The following is a 22,166-nucleotide window of genomic DNA, read 5'->3' as shown; positions in this document are numbered from 1 at the left end:
TTCTTGTGGTTGTGGTGATTCAAAACCTTTGAAAAACCTGTTTTATACAGCAATTGTGTGCTAAATCCTCAGCTGGTTTTTCGCATAAATCCAAGCACCAGAGAAGGGGAGATACACAGGTCATGCCTTCATATTTTTCCTTCTCCCGGTAGGTGAAAAAGAGGCAGTTTCTGTCCTCAAAGTCAAAACTAAACATGGAGGGGCAGCTTTCAGTTTTTTATGCACCCCATATCTGGAACAAACCCCCACAAAACTGCAGGTCTGCTGCAACTCTCATTTCTTTTAAATAAAGGCTAGACTTTCCTGTTTGCCACCGTCTACGATTAATTAATATTTGAAGCTTTTGATTATCATCTTACACTGCACTCTAACTTTTACTCTTTTTATTTGTGTTTAAATGTCATTTTATTGTCTTATGTTGCTTTTCTTAATGCCTTTTATGTTTTATGTAAAGCATTTTGAATTGCGTTGCTGCTGGAATGTGCAATACAAATAAATTTGTCTTCCCTTGCCAAGTCCGAGCACTGGTGAAGGGGAGATATGCCTGGTGGGGATCTGCACTCTACTGAGTGCACACTTCTAGTTCCATTCTGAAATTTCACAGCAAGCCTCGCCCTTCTAACCAATCAGAGAAGCTCAAAGGGAAGGGGTGGATCTCCTGGCTGTCAATCAGCTTTGTGCATACATTTTGACATGCAAACTCAGCAGTTTTCAGGTGAAGTCCCATTTACAGTAGGTTTCTTACCTTGGCTAAATGAAAATAGCGATGTACTGCACTTACAAATTAGAGGCTATAAGAAGGAAAACTACTTCACAGGAACAATCGAGTTCAATTATGAAATTATCTTACACACAAATTTGTTCTTATACACTTGGGAGTCTTTATTATGTTTTTTTGGAATTTCCCCCCCGGCCAATTACCCCACTCTTCCGAGCTGTCCTGGTCACTACTCCACTGCAGACTACCACATGCCTCCTCTGATACATGTGGAGTCGCCAGCCGCTTCTTTTCACCTGACATTGAGGAGTTTCGCCAGGGGGACGTAGCACATGGGAGGATCACGCTAGTCCACAGTTCCCCCTCCCCCCCGAACAGGCGCCCTGACTGACCAGAGGGGGCGCTAGTGCAGCGACCAGGACACACACCTACATCCAGCTTCCCACCTGCAGACACAGCCAATTGTGTCTGTAGGAACGCCTGACCAAGCCGGCGGTAACTTGGGGATCGAACCAATCCCCGTGCTGGTAGGCAACGAAACAGACCGCTATGCTACCTGGACGCCTCACACTTGGGAGTTTTTAGCTCTCAAGCTTGTCTCAGAAAAAACGTAGTGCCTGAATAAACCCAGAATCTCAACATCAATTCATTAATGAGGTCCAATATTGGTGCAGCTAAAAGAATAACTTTCCATGCAGATAATAAACTGTGAAACATTATACTGTCTTCCCAGAGTTCTTACAGATCATGGACAAAGTTGGTCGCACAAGGTCCCAGTGCTTTGAGAGTTTAATAAAAATCACATTAAAAAAAAGTTTGTTTTTTTTCCCCGGTGAACTTTGGGGGCGGAGGGGGGAAGAAAAGCAATGATCCCAAAGTACGGACTGAACCCTGAGTTAAGGGAAGTTTTGCATCCTTAGGATGTGGACAGACTAAGTGTTTGAGCTTTGGAAATAGAAATCTTTAACTTTATAAATGCTTCACGACAACAATGGTGGCGTAACTAAGAAATTCCCTCCAAATTTTTTTTTTTTTTGCATGTGTAGATCAGTGACAACACAAGTTTTGACAATTATGCTAAGCAAACATGCATGCACATTGGGAGGGAGGGGTTATGGGAGGGAAGGAGGAAGTAAAGAGAGGTTTGGACTTTTTTGGTTGTGTGCTTTCAAAATCTAGCTCATTCTTGGTAATTTCTCCAAAGTTACATGTTGTAGCTTTAAAACGTTTTTGTAGGTCCTGAATTTATCAGGTTTCTGAAAACAAAAATGCTGATCCAGGATTAATCTTTGATAGCATCTGAGGGAAAGGGATGTGTGTTTGGTCTTACCAGAGGAGTGACCACAGCCTCTACAGACTTGCTAAGAGGGGAGAGGATGCCACTGGGAGGGAAAGTCAGCAGTTCATCCCCAGTGGTGTCAGGCTGTGTATCCTCCCCATGCCCAACTTCCTCTTTAGCCTCTTCTTCTTCCCCACTTCTTTCCTTCTCGGACTCCGTGTCCATCTTGTCCTTATCTCCAGAGCAAGTGCCAATACTGCTATCCCGGTCTTCAGTGTCTTCACCATCCCTCTTCCCCTCTATCTTTCCAGCATATTCCAACACCTCCTCAAACATCCGGTCAATCATCTCGGCTGTGTTAGTCTCATCATGAGAGCTTAATTCAGTCTCTGTAGAAAGAAACATCCCAATTTGTATTTAGTTACTCCCTGAAAATAATAAGGACATCAATTTCACCTGGCTCAGTGGTTTCCAAACACCTTAGCATTCAAGACTAACCACCCTTTGTGAACAAATGAAAGATGACTAACAAAGTGTTTTAAGCTTATGCCATATTTGCATTCAGTCATTTGTCTGCTGAGTTATGTGCTTCTGAACCTATAAAGGCTTCATGTCTTAATAGCTTACATTCAGATGTGTATTTCTCACAATTCTTCACCACCACAGAGTTTCTACCATTTTCAAAACTATGCCAATTATGTTTCTCCTTTGAATTCACACCCGGTGAGTGAATTTACCACAAGGGCCTAATATGTACATCACACCAAATGAAGATACTTCACCAAGCTGTCCCACCCAAGTTGCCAAAGCCAGTGATGGTGCTCAAGCCTGTCTTCTTGATCAACAGAACTCATCTCACCTGATAAACTAGCCTCTCCCTTGGGCTCAAAAGACGTATTCACCTCAGACAAGGTTGAGTCATCGATTAGCTCAGGCTCCAGGATAAATGTAACTTTCTTTAGTCCTCCTCTGCCTCTCTTTGTATGGTGTACTTCTTCCACCTGACTTTCATATGTCAGCTTATCTCGGTCACCTTGACCTCTACCTACAGCATCCAGCTCCATTTTTTCTGCCATTTGATGTCCTTCTGATGTCTGAGCCTCTTTCAGAGTCTGAGCTAGTTTCCCTCTATCAGTTTCAGCTGGGTGGGCTAGCTGTGAGGCCTGAGCCTCCAACATTGGTTGCGCTAAATCAGCCACATTTTCCCCTGTCAATGTCTTCGTCAAAACATGGGCAACATCTGCTTCATGGGACTGTCCGGTCTGCTGCCATGTGCTTTGTGGAACTGTCACCTCTGCCTCCAGATCTATCTCTTCATGTTTTATATCGCCAGTCTGAGTCTCATTGTCAACTTTAACTTCTTCTGTAGTGCATAGTTCTGTGTCCTCATCCTGGTTCATCGCCTGGAGATCAGCACATTCTGTCTGTCCTTTATCCGTTTTATGTGGCTCTACTTCTCCTTGCTCTCTGCAAATGGTAGGTTCCACATATTGCACAAGGGCCCTTTGATGTTTCACTGAGTAAACTGAAGAGCTAATGTCTGACACAATGAGTTTCTTCTTGGGTGTGAGGTCCATGTCTTCCTTTTGTTCAAAGGTTCCAAGAAACATAGAAACCTCATCATTGATATTATCCCTTAGACATTCCCCAATCTGGATGTCAGACTGTTTACTATGGTCTGAAACATCGCTTACCGTCCCTTTCTCTTCAAATGTAGATGCTTCCAATTTATTTTTTCCAGTGTACAATGTTCCTCCCTGTTCCTCCCCAGCTAACGTAGACTCCACCTCCCTACTCTCCATATCCGGAGGGTATCGCCATACCCTCAGTTCCTCATCAGTCGAAGGCTCAATTCCCTCGTCACCATAAGAGTCACACTCATTTTCATCAGCTGGCAGACACGCCGACATTCCCTTTTCAATTAATACAGAAGCCCCTAGAGCTTTCCTTGTGGTGAAATTTTCACTAAAACGGACTTTAAACATGCTCTGCTCTTCATCTAGAGGCAGCTCTAATGCACTCTGATCCTCAGGCTGGTCAGCTCCTAGCTCCTGCTGAAACTTTTTAACAAATGCCTCCTGCTCTTTCTCTTCTCCCTCTCCTGTTCTCTTTGAAGCATCTGGCTCCTTCCATTCCATCTGCCATTCATCGCAGCTCTCTAGCTCTAAAGATGAAGCATGGGCTGGGTGGTCACAAGGCAACTTGTCACCTGTGGAACAGTCACAGTCTCACATCTCAACAGTAAGGTATTGGAATGGATACTGAAATTGATACAAAATAATTGTAACATGCCAACAGAAATCAAAAAGGTATGGGAATCTTGTAGGGTAGACAGAACAAGAGATTTTATGCTAGTTAGTGGGCGAGGTCAATAAAACAGTTTGGTATCATTTTGAAAAAAGAAATGGAACATACAAGTTAGCAAAAAAACAAAAAAAAAACCACTCATACAGACATGTATCCAAATTTTAGACGAGTTCCAGTAAGCCTTGCTCCCCATCACTTCCTCAAGTGATAGGGAACAAGGCTGCGAGAGGAAAAAGGTTGCTGTGGAAGGCATTATAAGTATTGATGGGCTATTGTCTGGAAAACTGAAATTGTGGTGCTTGCAATTTGGATTGTTGCCACATATAATATGACCACTGACAGCATATTTGATTTTTGTCACTGAGGTAGAGAAATTACAGAGGGTGATAAGCATGTCTGTTAGGAAATGGTAAGGAGTGCCAGTGTCCAAGTATCATAGCTTTATATGGTAATGGACTTTTAGAGTTGCCATTGACTAGTTTGACCCAGTTGGTCCTAATTGAATTAAACATCTGGGATCTACTTGAGAACCCCAATGAAATACTCTCATTGGCACACTTATTGGTTGTTGCAATTTGGTAGCCAGTGCAGCGGTTTGCTAAAAGGCGTTTGGTTTCTGACCTGCTAAGCGGGCTGTTTTTCAAGCTAGCAGTGTCGGCTGTCCCATTAACTTACGGTTATTATTATCACACACACTCACATTGGCATTCTCATTGGTTGTTGCAGTTTAGTAGCCAACTAAGCCATATGGAACCAAGTTTATGGAAATGTATGACAGCACTGCCTGATGGTCTGTCTTTGAATGCAGGGATAAGTAAGTGGTTGAATTGGGTTTTTGTGTTTTGGTTTGTTCAATTGGGTTTTTGCATGTGGCCTCCTAAATATCAGCACAAGGGATTTAAAGTAAGTGACTTTAGTGTTCTAGATTAACACTTGCTCATACTAGGGTTGGGCGATATGTCAAAATTTTCTTATTGACGGGACGTCTGGGTGGCGTGGCGGTCTGTTCCGTTGCCTAACAACACAGGGACCGCCAGTTTGAATCCCTGCGTTACCTCCGGCTTGGTCGGGCGTCCCTACAGACACAACTGGCCGTGTCTGCGGGTGGAAAGCCGGATGTGGGTATGTGTCCTGGTCACTGCACTATCGCCTCCTCTGGCCAGTCGGGGCACCTGTTTGGCGGGGAGGAGGAACTGGGGGGAATAGCGTGATCCTCCCACACGCTATGTCCCCCTGGTGAAACTCCTCACTGTCAGGTGGCCGGTGACTCCACATGTATCAGAGGCGGCATGTGGTAATCTGCAGCCCTCCCCAGATTGAGGGTGGAGCAACAACCGGGACGGCTCGGAAGAGTTGGGTAATTGGCCGGATACATTTGGGGAGAAAAAAAATTCTTACTGGTCACCCTCAGCCCAACAATCAGCGATTTTCAATATATTCGCACCCTGTCTTTGCAAACGACTAGTGCTGGCAAGAGATTCCAACACTACCAATTTGAACAAGCATTATTGTGGAAATCTAATTTTACTGAAACATTACAGCCTATAGGCTACTCTTTTTCAATCAAACAAAACAAATCACCTTGAGATCTTCTGCTAAGCAATAAGCTGTAAAGACAGACTCAACAGCTGTCCGGCATGAATGGGGGGGGGGGGGTCCAATGGGATCAGGTAAGAATGCCTCTCCTTGCAGCCTCCAAATGAACTAACAAGTGGGGATAACACAACTATGCTATTAAATGATCAGGGTGCACTTACTGATTGTGTTTTGAATATGAATAGGGGGGACACGGGTAAATATATATGGTCCCAACGATGACAACCCAGCCTTCTTTAATGATCTTCTTCTAAGACTAGTGGCGGTTGAGGGTCCCTGCCTTATTGGTGGGAGACTTGAATCTGGTTCTTAACCCAGCTATTGACTGCTCACTGCCCAAGGCACTTACACCATCTAAGGCAGCTTCAATATTGAATTGCGGCATAAAAGAAATAAGAGATATGTGATATTTGGTGTACTCTCGACCCTAACAAGAAAGAGTTCTCCTTTTTCTCTAATGTACATAATTCTTACTCTAGAATAGATATGTTTTAGCCCCCCAAAATATACTCACCATGGTAAAGGATTGCTCTTACCTGGCTGCTGCACTATTAGATCATAATCCATTGAAGATGACCTGGGTAACGCAGCCTGTACAACCATCCCCTCAGAGATGGAGATTTAAAACACTTATGCTGAAAGACCCAGAATTAATTGTATTTATGAGCTCCCAAACTGACTTGTTCCTTGAGGCCAATCTGAATTCAGCTTCCCATGCAAATATTTGGGAGGCTCTCAAGGCATTTATGAGGGGATGTACCTTATCCTACAGTGCACATAAATTAAAAGAAAAGATAAAAGCCTTGTCAAAATTAGATGAAGAAATTAGAATACTTGAGCAACAGCACTCTGAAACTAAAAGAGCTTACATTTTAAAGTCTTTAACCATGAACTGGATACAGTACAATAACTTATGCACTAACAAAGCCAAAGCAGCTTTAGCTAGGACCAACTACTCCTATTACAAGTATGGAAACAAAACTGGCAAGCTGCTAGCGTGGCAGATTAAGAGGGAAGAAACAGATAAAATTATCCACTCAATAACTACTGATGAGTGCAGATCCCCGATTAGCCGGTGGGAGATCAATGCTGCATTCAAAAAGTTTTATGAAACACTGTATAGATCAGATCACAACACCACTAATATTGCAGCGGGGCGATTTCTGGAAGGTTTACCTCTTCCTCAGATTAATGCAAAAGATAAAGATCGACTGGATGCTGAAATAACTGAGGGGGCAGTTCTCCTGGCCATGAAGTCATTGCAGAATAATAAGGCCCTGGGGCCAGATGGCTTCCCAATCGAATATTTTAAAACATTTTCAGACAAACTGTTGTCTCCTCTAACAAGTATGATTAAAGAAGCTTTGGACAATCAAACTTTGCCAGGCACTCTAGAATTAGCAACTATAACATTGCTACCAAAACCTGGTAAGGACCAACAGAGGTGTGACTCCTACAGGCCTCAAAGCCTGTTGAACGCCGACTATAAGATTATTTCCAAATTAATAGCTACCAGATTAGAAGACATTATGTCGAAGATAATTCATCCTGATCAAACAGGATTTATTAAAAATAGACACGGGTCAGACAATGTCCACCAGTTATTTCATATCACGGACTATGCACAGAGGAAAAGGGAACCCATGCTGATAATATCAACGGATGCTGAGAAGGCGTTAGAAAGGTTCGAGCCTAGCTTTATGTTTCAAATGCTAGAAGCCATGAATTTTGGGGAGAGATTCATCCAATATACCAAAACGCTTTTTAATGCCCCTCAGGCTCAAATCTTAACTAATGGGGTCCTGTCGGATGCTTTCTTGCTCTCTAGAGGGGTCGGACAGGGGTGTTGAATCTCACCATTGTTATTTTCGATCGCCATCGAACCACTCGCTATTGTCATTCGAGCCAATACAGCCATCTCTGGTATCAAAGTTGATACTTCTGAGCACAAAATATCTCTCTATGCAGACGATGTTTTAACATACCTAACTGACCCAGCTAATTTGGTCCCTCCACTATTTCATTGTCTACAATAATATAGTGCAGCCTCAAGATACAAAATAAACTTACACTATATGTACAAAAGTATTGGGACACACCTCTTAATCATAGAATTCAGGTGCTTCATTCAGACCCATTGCCATAGGTGTATAAAATCAAGCAGCTAGCCATGCAGACCGCATTTACAAACATTTGTGAAAGAATGGGTCATTCTGAAGAGCTCAGTGAATTCAAGCGTGGTACTGTCATAGGATGCCACCTTTGCAATAAGTCAGTTTGTGAAATTTCTTCCCTGCTAGATATTCCACAGTCAACTGTAAGTGGTATTATTGAAAAGTGGAAGCGTTTAGTAATGAAAGCAACTCAGCCATGAAGTGGCAGACCATGTAAAGTCACACAGCGGGGTCAACGAGTGCTGAGGCGCATAGTGCGTAAAATTTGCCAATGCTCTGTTGACTCAATAACTGCAGAGTTCCAAACTTCCTCTGGCATTAACAGCAGCACAAAAACTGTGCGCCAGGAGCTTCATGGAATGGGTTTCCATGGCCGAGCAGCTGCATGCAAGCCTTACATCACCAAGCGCAATGCCAAGCATCGGATGGAGTGGTGTAAAGTATGCTGCCACTGGACTCTGGAGCAGTGGAAACATGTTCTGTGGAGTGACGAATCATGCTTCTGTGTCTGGCAGTCTGATGGACAAGTCTGGGTTTGGCAGATGCCAGGAGAACGTTACCTGTCTGATTGCATTGTGCCAACTGTAAAGTTTGGTGGAGGAGAGATTATGGTATAGGATTGTTTTTCAGGGGTTGGGCTACACCCCTTATTCTAGTGAAGGGAAATCATAATGCTTCAGCATACCATGATATTTTAAGACAGTTTTATGCTTCCAATTTTGTGGGAACAGTTTGGGGAGGGCTCATTTCTGTTCCAGCATGACTGTGCCCCAGTGCACAAAGCAAGGTCCATTAAGACATTGTTGGGTGAGTTTGGTGTGGAAGAACGTGACTGGCCCGCACAGAGCCCTGACCTCAACCCCATCGAACACCTTTTGGGATGAACTAGAATGGAGATTGTGAGTCAGGTCTTTTCGTCCAACATCAGTGCCTGACCTCACAAATGATCTTCTGGATAAATGGGCAAAAATTCCCCACAGACACACTCCAAAATCTTGTGGAAAGAATTCCCAGAAGAGTAGAAGCTGTTATAGCTGCAAAGGGGCGGGGGGGAGACCAACTCCATATTAATGCCTATGGATTTGGAATGGGATGCCATAAAAGCTCCTGTAGGTGTGATGGCCAGGTGTCCCAATACTTTTGTACATATAGTAGTGTATCTAAGAGTGAGATTCTGCCCTTAAACACACAAGACTTGAACATTAGAACACTCACTGAACCAATGAAGGTATGTCCTTATGGTTTTAAATACCTGGGCTGAAACATCAGAAAACATCATGACAAAGTGCTCAAAAACAACTACTTGAATCTCTTGGAGAAAATTAAGACAGACACCCAGAGATGGACCAACTTGCCACTGTCCCTAATTGGTACAGTGAACATAATTAAAATGAACATATTACCAAAGCTTACCTACCTTTTTGTGTGTATCCCACTGAGAGTCCCCAAGAGCTTTTTCAATGAACATAACAAAGCTATTACCTCATTTTTATGGCAATATAAAATCCCTAGAGTAAAACTCTCTACTCTCCAGGCCCCTTATACTAAAGGTGGTTTAAACCGTCCCAATTTCAGATGCTACTATCTGGCATCTCAGTTCTGGCCAATTTGGACTAGTTGCACGCTGAGAGTAATGAGGTCAGATGGCTATCTATAGAACAACATGAGCTGAATACTACTCCTTTGAAAATAATTCCTTTCTTGGGCACAAAGAAAAGCCTCTTGTTAATCACAAAGAACCCCATAATTTTGAACACCTTTGGGGCATGGCAGGAGTCCCACACAATTTTGGGAATAGATATCTCATCACTATGAAAGACCCCTTTATGGGATAACCCCAACATTCAAAATCTTATAGCTGATGGAACATTAAAGAAATGGGTCAATAATGGGATCAAAACTGTTGGAGACTTATATAGTGGCAATATACTGTCTACATTTCAACAATTATCTTCCAAATTTAATTTGCCAAGACACAATCTCTTCAAATACCTTCAAATCAGAAACTGGGTCCAAGACAATTCTATAGATTTCCCGTTTATTCCAAATGAATCACCCCCAGAGGATCATTTGCTTAACATACCAGTCTCCTCTGCTAGGGGGTTGATATCCTCAATACACAACATTCTAAATAGAAATCTACCAATCTATGATAGGTTGTCTATTAAACACAAATGGGAAACAGACTTAGAATGCAACTATGGTGACCCTGATTGGCAAAATATTTTGGAAAGATCTCAGACAGTTCTACTCTCGACAAAATATAGGCAAATGCAATTTAATATTTTTCACAGAACATATCTCACCCCACACAGGCTACACAGGATTGATGGGAATATATCCGCCATGTGCCAGAGGTGTAAGATAACTGAAGGCAATCTGCTCCATACGCTCTGGAGTTGCCCTTACATGGAAGAGTTTTGGAAGTTCATTATAACCACTGTTTCAGATATCATAAGAGTATGAAATACCATATGATCCCAGGATTTGGTTATTGGGTGAAGCCGACATGCTAACAGTAACTCACCAAAAGAAGTATTTCGTATTACTTGTCAGCACAGCAGTGGAAAAAATTATCCTTATAAATTGGAAATCAGAAAACTCACCACCACTAAAACACTGGCTGAATGAACTTTCATATTGCATTCCAGAGAAGGTTCTGTACAATGTCAGGAGAAAACCTGCAATATTTCATAAAATTTGGGGCTCTTTCTTGGACTCTCTCCCTTCAATAAAGCCACTTAGTTGATTCACTTATTAGAACTGCTGTGTATTTTTTTTTCCTTAGCATATCTTTATAGGACTTGAAGTTGTGAATGATGTTGAGGATTGTACCATTCCTGGGATGGGGTGGGTTTATTTTATTTATTTTTTTCTTTACCTTTTCTCTGTACTTTTTTCCTCTGTACAATTTTCTGTTGCATTTTGTACTTAAAACAAAAATGACAATGTACTTAATTGGTGCGCTGTTAATAAATAAATCTTAAAAAAAAGAAGAAAAGATCAGGGTGCACAACTTCATACAGTTTTTGGTCCAGTTCTCAAATGATTTATGAATTGACACTGCTTTTCAGCACCAATCGATCAAACAGCAACCACTAAAAATGGCTTAATTGTCATTTAGTCACTGCAGCCACTGCTCTATTTTGTGAGAGACTTGTTAGAAATCAGTGCAACAAGAACGTGCATATGGCCCAACTCCAATTGCCAGTTCCTATTCGTGCACGCTTTGAGTTGCACTTTACAGGTTATTTACTTTATTTCATTTGCTTTTATTAATTTAGTTGAATTCTTGAGGACAGGATTAGGAATGAGTATATTAGCGGGACAGCTCAGGTTGGATGGTTTGGAGAAAAAGCAAGAGAGGCAAGATTGAGATGGTTTGAACATATGTGAAGGAGAGATGCTGGGTATATTGGGGGAAGGATGCTGAACATGGAACTGCAAGGCAAGAGAAGGCCAAAGAGGAGGTTTATGGATGTGGTGAGGGAGGACATGCAGGCTGGCTGACGTGACAGAGGAAGATGCAGAGGACAGGAAGAGATGGAAACGGATTATCCATCTGCTGTGGTGACCTCTAACGGGAGCAGCCGAAAGTAGTAGTAGTCTTGAGGAGGCAGACCATTAAGTTAGCAAAAGAAAAGGACAAAAATCGCGCGAAAAAAAAACAACCAATTGCTGATATATTTGTCCAATCGCCCAAGCCTAGCTCATACATCAATTTATAATTCTTTCTAAGCCCAGATTTCACTTTAAGGTTAATTAAATATTTCTAATGCAGTCCACAAGCTCTAGAACAAACTTTACCAGTGTAATAGATCTGGTGGCAAAAAGGCATTCATTACACTTATGAAAACAGTGCAGGGAAGAACTGCTCCAGCCAGAGGGGTCTTACCTGTAGTTTTCACCGGTGTTTTTTGTACACTCGATACAAGGGCTTCAGAGAAGCTACCATCTTTTATTTCAGCATCTACCTGCTGGAAAGAATAATGCTGGCATCAATGTTTAAGAATAACTTGGAGAGAATTCAAGCAGCAGGGCAAAGCTTGGTTTTCTGTTATTGTCTGATAAATATATGATAAATAATATATATATATAATATAGTTTAACTGTCAATTGATATGGTAAAAATGAGCAAGCATGCATTGTCATCCAAGTTTACTGTAATAGATCAAAAGGTTACAATGACAATTTTAAAGCAAATAAAAACAGTAGAAAGTAAGAATTTTATGCAGTCATTTTTTATGAATATATTGTTCTCCCATGATGTCATGTTTATTCATAGGCACATGGACAGCAAAGAAGAAGAAAAAGCTCAATACAATATGGAAATAGTAGTTAAGAATTTAGAAACTTTAATTGAGAAGGACATTTCTTGTATGCGCACACACAAACAGTAGCAAAAACACATTTAACACACAGTAGTGATAAGGAACACACACAAATGAAAACAAATAAAATAAACCCATGGTACCCAGTCACCTATGTGGTAAAGAAATTGATGGTGTAGAATTCAGCAGAATGGCCAAAAATTACATTTTGATGAATTCACCACAACGTGATAATGACATTCAATGGGTGTGACAAAATATGCACTGGCATTCATGTCATTAAGTGATAGCCCAAGTAACTTAATGTCTGATAAAGTCATTGACAATGTCTTAATGGCAATACTCTGATGACCACATGAAACAGCATTCAGAGTGTATTTTGCTTCCATAATGTGATGTGTTTACAAGTAAAACAGCATATTAGGGCAGACAAAATGCAGGGCTGGCTGTAATTCGATCCTTCAGGATTTGCTTGGACGGCGCAAAACATTTTATCTGGAATGTTGCCTCCCTGCCTACTCGGACTTGGTGATACAAGCACAAAAACGTTGCCGTTTTAGAGGAAGGTTATTTGATTTCGGTGTAAAATAAGTAAAAAACTACATTTCTGCCATTTCATACATTGTTGAATGGGTGCAAAATACAATGAGATAAGGGGGGAAAAAGTCAGCTTTTATTTCGCGTTGTCTTTGACAGTGTCTGTAATGACCAACTCACTAACCACAAACAAAAGACTTAGATGGTGAACCTCCTTTAAAAAAAAAAAAAAAAAAGGCAAAAAAATAGGGGCACGTGAATAGCAAATTTTCTCGACCAACAATATTTTTCATTCTGTTATCCCCCTTCTCTGTTTGCTAAATGCAAGGACAGAATTCCCCATCCACGCTCAGTGCCATAAAAATGTCACCCAACATAACAGCAGAAAGTGACAAGAGTGCAGAGATATCTGGTAGAATCAGACTCACGTCCCGGAGCTGCAAGAAAGGCCAATGCTTTCTCCTGTCACATTTACGTAGAATCCAGGTAGAGCAGGGAGGGGCAGAAGTGTTTCGCCCCTGCTAAGATTCACACAGGCTGATGTGCATATCAAAATCTATAGCAACTACTTTCACACTTTTTTCTTCTTTTAAACGGGCCAAAATTCTGAAAATCATTATTTACGTACATTTTATGGATTACTGTGGTGGTTTTAACTTTTGACACCATGGCTGACATTTGAGGCTAAGGTTTCAACCAGACTTGCACATTGCTGCAATATATCCCCACTTGTTTTCTATATGTAATCAGTAGATTTATAATATTCATTTAGAGCTGAGGGAGTAGCCGATGCAGTAGCTAATGGAGAGGTAGACACATTCATAAAACCATGCCCATAGGTCTAAGCATTCCATCACTGTATTCACTTACTTACTCATTAGTAAGACAAATGTCAAACACTTGAGAAATGTAAGTGTTGCAAATTGTAACAAATGGATCAATAAAGTACAACGTAACCCTGACCTATACCATGATACAAGGCAAATCGAGCCCATTGATTTAAACTCTACTTGAACCACTCAACACAAAAAAAAAACAACAGTCATGACAACTAGATTTGAAAGTTGAACAAAACTTGAGACATGCCACACATACCTCCACCAATGAGGAGTCAGAGCTGCGTCTTTTGAGCCAGGCATTTTCACTTATTGGTTGACAGTGCAACAGGCGCAACTCCTGCTCCCTCTCCTGATTGGTAGAAAAACAAGAGATCAGACAGAAACTGTACAGGAATCTGGAGAATGGGTGACTTCTACATTACAGAAAGAACTGCACACACCTGAAACACATAACAGCAAGTAAAAAAAATATACAGAAGTGCTTGAAATCTACTCCATTTCCAAGCCAAAACAATAGTCCATTGGCACTTTAATATCTTTGGATGAGGAAAAAGTATATAAAGCTGCAAATGTATTCCCAGCAAAATAGACTCACAGACCTGGCGTATACGGGAGGCTTGCTTTGAGCTTGGTGTAACACTTTCTTGGAGTTTCTGCTGAATGTCAGATACAAAGTTGGAGCGGGGACGGGGGCAGGAGCCTGTCGGGCTGGAGGTAGCACTATCCTCAAAGACAGGGGCACTGAATCGCTCCAATCGTTGGTTGAACTCCCCCTCTCCTAGAAAAATGAGGCATACATGAAAATATGGAATCAGATAACAAGCTGACATCAAGCTAAAATAGGAAACTGGTCTCACAGAACATCCCCAATACCAGAACCCGAGTTTCAAGAGCATTGAGTAACAGTGGATTTGTATTCTGTGTAAGCTGACACTTAAAATATAGTTTCTTAAGCATTAAAACTGTAAGAGGGATATTGTCCTAGTCCCTATACAGAAAGCTCTTGGAAGAAACAAAGAAATGGTAGATATAAAGTGACGTAGCAATTCAGATCAGGTATTTGCAAAGCAAATGCATCTTAAAATCATAGTTCTATCTAAAACATGTACAGAATACTAAAAATTTAATTCTTTATGTTTGTAAAAAAAAGTTGAGCAGTAGTTTTTGTTTGTTTTTTTTGTTTTTTTGGAAGCTGCGGTGCGTAACGTTTCTCCAGTAATAAATCGTTATTTTAACCATCTGGACCATAGAGTCAGGGTGCATAATTCTGTCATCTTTACCATGGTTGAGAGATACTCTCCAGTTTATGTTCACCGCTGTTGAATTTTTTTGACTGGGTAGGACAAACACTGATATAGTGGCAAACATGTAGTATGTGTTGGAAACAACTCCAGCATAAATAAAGACTGAAATGTGATGCCGATGTGGCGATTCTTCCGGCAGAGAGATGATTAATGTAACTGTAGAACAATGTGACGATGTTTGATGATGTTTAAACCACCTAACTTTGGTCTGATGATCACAAAATTTTAAATTTTGGGGGGGATTTTTTGCCTTTATGGGATAGTGGACAATGAAACAAAGGACAGGAAACGAGAGAGAGAGAGAGAGAGAGATGGGTATGACATGCAAAAAAGGTCCCTGGCTGGAATCGAACCAGGGACATTGTGGTTATGTGGCAAGTCAACTCAGTTTTACTTGTATAGCCCAATATCACAAATTTGTCAAGAGGCTTTACAGCAACACAACATCCTGTCCTTAGATCCTCGCGTTGGATAAGGAACAACCCCCTAAAAAAAAAAAAAAAAAACCTTCAACAGGCACCGTAACCGTTCGGCCGCCAGGGCACCCCATGGGTATAGACTATTTACTGGTGAGCTGATGGAAAACGAGCCACAACGGCTGCTACATATTGTTTGTAGCCCAAGATAATCAGTGTCAACTGGTCCATTTCTCTCTGACTCCTACAACGAACTATGTTGGAATACCATTCGACTGTAATGTTGACTGACTATCCAACAGAATCGCCACAGTCTTCACCTTTCAAATGGATAAAATAATGCAAAATCTTGCAGTTTTAATCAACAACCTTGATGGACAAGCATGTTTTTATGTGAAAGCATAACAGCAATTTTTGACTACCATTACACATTGATCTTTAATGTCAACTGAAAAGATGTAGCACAGCTCAGGATTGGAAGTTAGGTTCGAGATGAGGGACTAAACACCCCATATCACAAAATAATATTATTATCGCCTCATCTTCTCTGTTCTGGTTAATGCTGGGCAATATGGATCACATCACGATAACTATAGGGAATTTTACATGGTATGAATACATCACGATTATCTGTTTACATTTGCAAAACTACCATATTTAAGAATCCAACTGAAGTTTATGAGGTTGAACTTTTTGATAAAGTACATCAAAACAAAAACTAGTTTTTAAATAAAACTCCCTCAATAAATTCAGACCTCATTTTGTGAGAAATTTTAGACAACATATTGTCATCATCATTAATTTTATTTTAGACAAAAAAATTGTGTATCACAAAAAAAATATCTGAACTTCAACCAAATAAAATGCCATTGAAAGACCATAAATGACAGCACTGAATTATTGCCCAGGCTTAGCACTGGTTATCTGCTATTATGGATTAAGATTCTATTGGTTGTTTGACTAGGTAAGGCTGCTAGCTATATCCTGGCTGTACTTTGCAATTTGCATTGTGAGGAGTTGCAAACCTGTGCCTGAGAAGCTTATTGCTGAAGTCAAATAATTTCTCAAACAATTTCATAAAACAACTTTTACAATCCACTCCACTGAAGTGGAACTCTGATGACCACAGTGCCCAGACAACTCAAGGTTTTTTTTCCAAGTCCCAATAAAACTTGTATATATTTAGACCTTGGATGAGCCAAGGCGCGATTTGTCGAGAACCCTCTTAACTAGATCGGTCCCGTCAGTACAACTGTATTTCAATACAATTTAACTTGATTTAGTGATACACAAGTTGACTTAAAGTTTACAATCAATCATAAGGAATGTATGTACATGCAACTTGTTCATGGCAGGCATTTGTCTAAGGCAAGAGAATTTTAGAAAATTTTTACAAAAGTCTGGAAAGTGAATTGACCTAGAAATAAGACAGCTTTGTTCAGTCCATGCAGAAGATGAAATCAATTGTCAGCTGTGGTACGGAAAAAAACAAAAACGAGAATGCTGAAACAATAAAAATAATGTTAAAAGTTACAGATGCCATGGCTTATGATATAAAAGGTAGAAGGCCCCGTCATGTCATGTGTGAACAAATGCTAGCCGTAAATCTTAGAAGCTGTATGTATGAACAGGAAATCACCAGCAGTGCCAGAAAACAAACAAGAACCTAATAAATTACAAGAACAAAGTAGCCGACATAAAAAACAGTGAAACAGTTTTTCTCTTAGGTAAGTTGAATGCCACTTGACAAGCATTTGTTCTACGTGTCAGAGGACACATTTAAGCATAGTTGTCCATGTTTCGTTGTGCTTTTGCGTGTGTGTGTGTAGGGGGCCCTAAAGAGAGCTCGGCCCCCCTTGCATCAGTGTCCAAGATCTGTACTCTCGCTACAGATCACAATGTCATCCGCGAACATCATCGTCCAAAGAGACTCCTGCCTGATCTCGTCCGTCAACCTGTCCATCACAATTGCAAACAAGAAAGGGCTCAGAGCCGATCTTTGATGTAATCCCACCTCCACCTTGAACTCATCTGTCATTCCAACCACACACCTCACCACTGTCACACTGCTCTCATACATATCCTGCACCACTCCTACATACTTCTCTGCAACTCCAGACTTCCTCATACAATACCACACCTCCTCTCTCAGCACCCTGTCATAAGAATGACAGAACAGTAATGGTACTCATATCAGTACTCAGTATTGGCAAGTACCCAAATCTAAGTACTTGGTCTAAAAAAAAAAAAAGGGAAAAAAGCGCCATCAGTGCATACCTAGTTATATCTTTTATTTTTCAAACAGTAGAGCTTTTTGCACAGCCGAATTGCAGACATGTGCCAAGGAGTAGACCACGGGTTGATCGCAACAAAACAAAAAAGGCACTCAAGTCTTCTTCACTTGTAAACATCCACCCATTATCCAAACCACTTATCCTACACAGGGTTGCAGGGGTGCTGGTGCCTACCCCAGCAGTCATTGGGCGGCATGTGGGGATACACCCTGGACAGGCCAGCAGTCCATCTCACTCACTCTCTCTCTCTCTCACACACACACACACACACACACACACACACACACACACACACACACACACACACACACACACACACACACACACACACACGGGGACAATTTAGCACGGCCGATTCACCTGACCTACATGTTTTTGGACTGTGGGAGGAAACTGGAGCACCCGGATGAAATCCACGCAGACATGGGCAGAACATGCAAACTCCAAAAAGAGGACAACCCGGGGCGACCCCCAAGGTTGGCGTGTAAACAATTTTATTAAATGACATTTCAATAGGCAAAGAAAACGAGTTGTTTGTCTGATAAGACTCGTTGAGGTCGCAACACCATTTAATACATTTGTTTTCTAGTGAAGAACAGTGTACAAGAAGCTTTTCTTTAATTGTTTTGTAACATAAATGTGTGGTTGCCGTGCTTAGAGTACTAAACAACCTATCAGTTAATTCAAGCCCCATACTGTAAGTACCAAACAACAACCTCGTCATCTCAAGATCCATTTAGGTTGACTATTTTTTCCTCCCCCAGCAGGATCATTTTAAGCAAGTTCAACTGTAGATGACTTGCTTAAACCATTTTATTTTTGTGGTTTTAGCTTTTATTGTGGTTTTAATTCATGTCTGGCATTTCACAATCATCTTTCTTGTTTTCCAGTTTGAAGTTACCAGTAGAACAAGTTGTTCCAGTTAATATTTACTCTGAGTTTTATTCAAGGGAAGGAGTGTATGAGTGTGTGTTTCAAACTATCTTTACCGAGTAGATGTTCTCTGAGGCTCTTGTCTGGGATGATGACTGATGCGGTGTCAGTCCCAGGATCTGACAGGCACTTTTGTGTGAAAACAGGCCCACCTGTAATAACAAGTGTCTCATGTTACACACTGTAATTCATAGAAAGTTTGTTTACAATAAATGCTTTTATGGCTGCCAACCAAACTATTACAAGTTTCCAAGCACCTTGATATTTGCACACAATCTTGCATATGCTATCATGTCTCCACTACAGTTAACCAAGCCATCTGTAAGAGATTGTGTATAACTATGAAAGCATCGCACAGTCAAACGCACACAGTAACAGGACTGACAGACATGAAGCTATGCTTCATTTAGTTTTCCACTCCTCTTATAAGAAACAGGTATGGAAAAACTTATAGAACCCTTCATGTTTTAAGACATAAAATGGTGTTTGATGTAATAAATTCCATCCATTATCTTAACCGCTTAGCCTGCTCTCAGGGTCGCGGGGATGCTGGGGCCTATTCCAGCAGTCATTGTCTGATGCATTTTTTTTCTACAAAATACATCCCATTATCTTGTTAAAATTCTTAAAATTACATCTACTCCTTTTCCGTCATAAAAAAAAATCCAGAATCTATGAATATGCAAATTATCCCCATCCTCAATTCAAATATCCCCCACCTCCCAACCCTCCACCACTCGCTTGCAGCTCCCCGCCACTCAGCAAGTGGTAATATAGGAGTAATTCCGCCATATAGTATGTATGAACTGGAAACCGATTCTAAAGAAAAAGAGCAAATTGGACAGGGTCACGTACAAGTGGACATATCAGAATGGTGATGTATTTTATGTATCGCTTCTACAATGTAACATGACCTTAGGCTTGAATACGTTATCAATCAGCTAATAATAATAAATAATAATAAAGAAACGCTTTGAACACCATAGAAAGTCTTTCGCGCCCTCCACGTCCACGTTGCCTGCAGCCAGCCAGCCAGCCAGCCACACACTCTCTCACTCTCTCTCTCTGTCTCTCTCTCTCCTGGCCAACATTCACCTCACCAGCTTAGCCACACATCTGCTTTCCATCAAGTTTGTCAACCCCAGCAATATAAGAAACCCGGCTCTTCAACCACTCATCACCAGATCGTTATTTGAGCTACTACGTTAGTCTCATGCGCTCGGCAAATCTTTCACAGTATTTTTCTGGTGTTGTTGCTTGTGAATCTAATCGCCTTTTCGTTGTGTTTAGTGTTGCCACTCTCCGGTTCATCTACCTGCCTGCCTGTCTGTCTGCCTCGCCTGCTGGGGCCAAGCTGGCACCTTCGTCTGCCAGTCTGGCGCAGCCCAGCTCTGCTATCTACCTCGACACAAAACCTCTCCACCACCTGCCTAGTCTGCCATCCTCAATAAACCCCTTTTCCCTACTTGCCTTCGTCTCTTGCAACTGGGTTCACTAGTCTCACCCTTAACAGTCTCTGGAGCAAGAGAAAGAAAAAATAAACATACCGGTTGAACAACATATTGGCTCATACTCGCTGTGTCCCCAGGATAAATGGATGGCACGGCGTCAGGCTTCAATATAAGTTTTGTGGCAAAAACCATCTGCTTTCATGATACATTTTCAAACAGTGCTCTTGAAAATGGCTACTGCAAACCTGGGTTTTCTCTGAAAATTTGGCTGGGACATTATGATTTTTCCAAATAGACTGCACCAATTTCTCTCACATTTTTGGATACTTTGGTAATAAACAAAGGCTCACTGTTTCTCCTTTTGTAAATTTGCAGCCTAAAACAAAACACGTCCCTGCCATCGTTTTGAAAGTAGTGAAACTTATAGCTGGCAAAATTATAAGTAGCTACAACTGGCTTCTGCTCTGGCTTGCATGCTGAAGCGGGTGCAAATAATGACATGTAAACCACCACCCATCTGTTAACGGGATTGGTTCCTTAGGTTTGTGATGTGTGAAATCCTGCCTGATTGAATCTGTTTTTCGAGTCTGTCCTTGGTACACTGCAGTTTCAAAGCAGATATGTTCAGCCATGACTCATGGCTCATGGCATTGACTGCTTATTTTGCTCCTGATATGTCTTGTAACATTACCCCAACACCACATGGACATATTAACAAGGTTAAAAATGTGATTTTCATCAGATGGGAACTTTAACCATCCTTACCTCAATGCATAGATTATTTTAAACCTAGAATTGAGTGGCTATCTTATACTGGTTGCTATCTTATATTGGTTTTCTTTCAAAGCCACCACTATTCAACAAATATGTAAATATATACTCTGAGTGAGTGAAACTTATTTCAAGATAAGTTCTTTCAGATACATACAATACAGTGTCCCCTAAGCCTGCTTCAAAAATGAACCAGTTTTACCGTCTCGCTTCTGGGCGAGTTGCTGAACTCGAGAACGGACTGATTGGATGACCGGTGTATCTGGCTTCACCTCCTGCTTAGCTAGGCGACCATATGACAACGGCTTGGGACTGCAGTTTTCCAGACCAGCTCTCTCCAAGCGCTGACGCTTCTGGCCATAATTCATCCCTGCCACAGAGAATGGAAGAGATAAAATATCAGAAGCCTTTTATGCAAGACCTGAGTCCCACCAAGAATAATTGCAAATATCTAAGAATATATGGGCATGTTTTATTCATGCACCAAAACCAGCATGACCTCACAATTCGGCTAATAGAAGTGCAGGCAATACACATACCTGATGATGAGAGGACATTATCTTCAGAGTCTGACAGAGGTGCCCGCTGTCTTTTCAGAGTCAATTCACCACCATTACACTCCCCAGACTCCATGCTCAGCTATAAACAGAAGAACAGAACATGAGACTGGCCCTTTAGGCAATTGAGAGTCAAGAGTGGAACAAAATGCCTCAAGTCAATCAGTATGTATTAGCTAACTGTGAGCCAAAACGAACTAATTTTTCGAAGACGGTTCCTTTGTGAAAATAAAACCCAAGAGGTGAAGGTTTTTTTTGGGGGACACTGAAAATGACAAATCAGACGTTGACCTATATCTACGGGTTAGCAATACTATGAAATGGGAAAAACGCTTGGGCTGGCTTGGTATAGCACTTATTCGGCCATCTTATAATTAGGGGCTGTATCCAAATGTGTAATTTGTTTTTGTTTTAACCTTGGATGGTAACAACATTGGCGACGTTAACATAAACATAAACCTTTGGTACAAGTGTCAACAGTCTCCAGACGAAAGTAAAACGGACTTCGTTAAAATACAGCGAGGCACCGTAACGTCAAATCAACAGCTCGGTATTCGACGTACTTTAATACGCAGATGAAGTACGCGAAAGAAAAACGGGTAGAAAACGGTTTTCATCGTCGGCGAATGAGCCCAACTGGGTTTTCGACGTCGCCATCG

General features: G+C 41.2%; 1 protein-coding gene across 1 annotated transcript in view; it reads right to left on the bottom strand.

Annotated features, from left to right (window-relative positions):
• anln2 (anillin, actin binding protein 2) overlaps positions 1-21,583 on the bottom strand; it is a 41,391-nt gene extending 19,808 nt beyond the window's left edge. Inside the window, exons 1-8 of the mRNA XM_056281735.1 lie at positions 21,490-21,583; positions 21,153-21,320; positions 18,785-18,880; positions 14,381-14,559; positions 14,038-14,130; positions 11,970-12,051; positions 2,857-4,206; positions 2,049-2,386 (exon numbers count right to left, since the gene is read on the bottom strand). Coding sequence (XP_056137710.1) covers positions 2,049-2,386; positions 2,857-4,206; positions 11,970-12,051; positions 14,038-14,130; positions 14,381-14,559; positions 18,785-18,880; positions 21,153-21,320; positions 21,490-21,583 — 2,400 coding nt within the window. The remainder of the gene's footprint in view (positions 1-2,048; positions 2,387-2,856; positions 4,207-11,969; positions 12,052-14,037; positions 14,131-14,380; positions 14,560-18,784; positions 18,881-21,152; positions 21,321-21,489) is intronic.
• Between the last annotated feature and the right edge of the window lie 583 nt (positions 21,584-22,166).

Source organism: Lampris incognitus, chromosome 6 (assembly GCF_029633865.1).
Source record: "Lampris incognitus isolate fLamInc1 chromosome 6, fLamInc1.hap2, whole genome shotgun sequence".
Lineage (NCBI taxonomy): Eukaryota > Metazoa > Chordata > Actinopteri > Lampriformes > Lampridae > Lampris > Lampris incognitus.
Note: the sequence above shows the minus strand (reverse complement) of the source record. Positions and strands in the feature narration are given on the sequence as shown.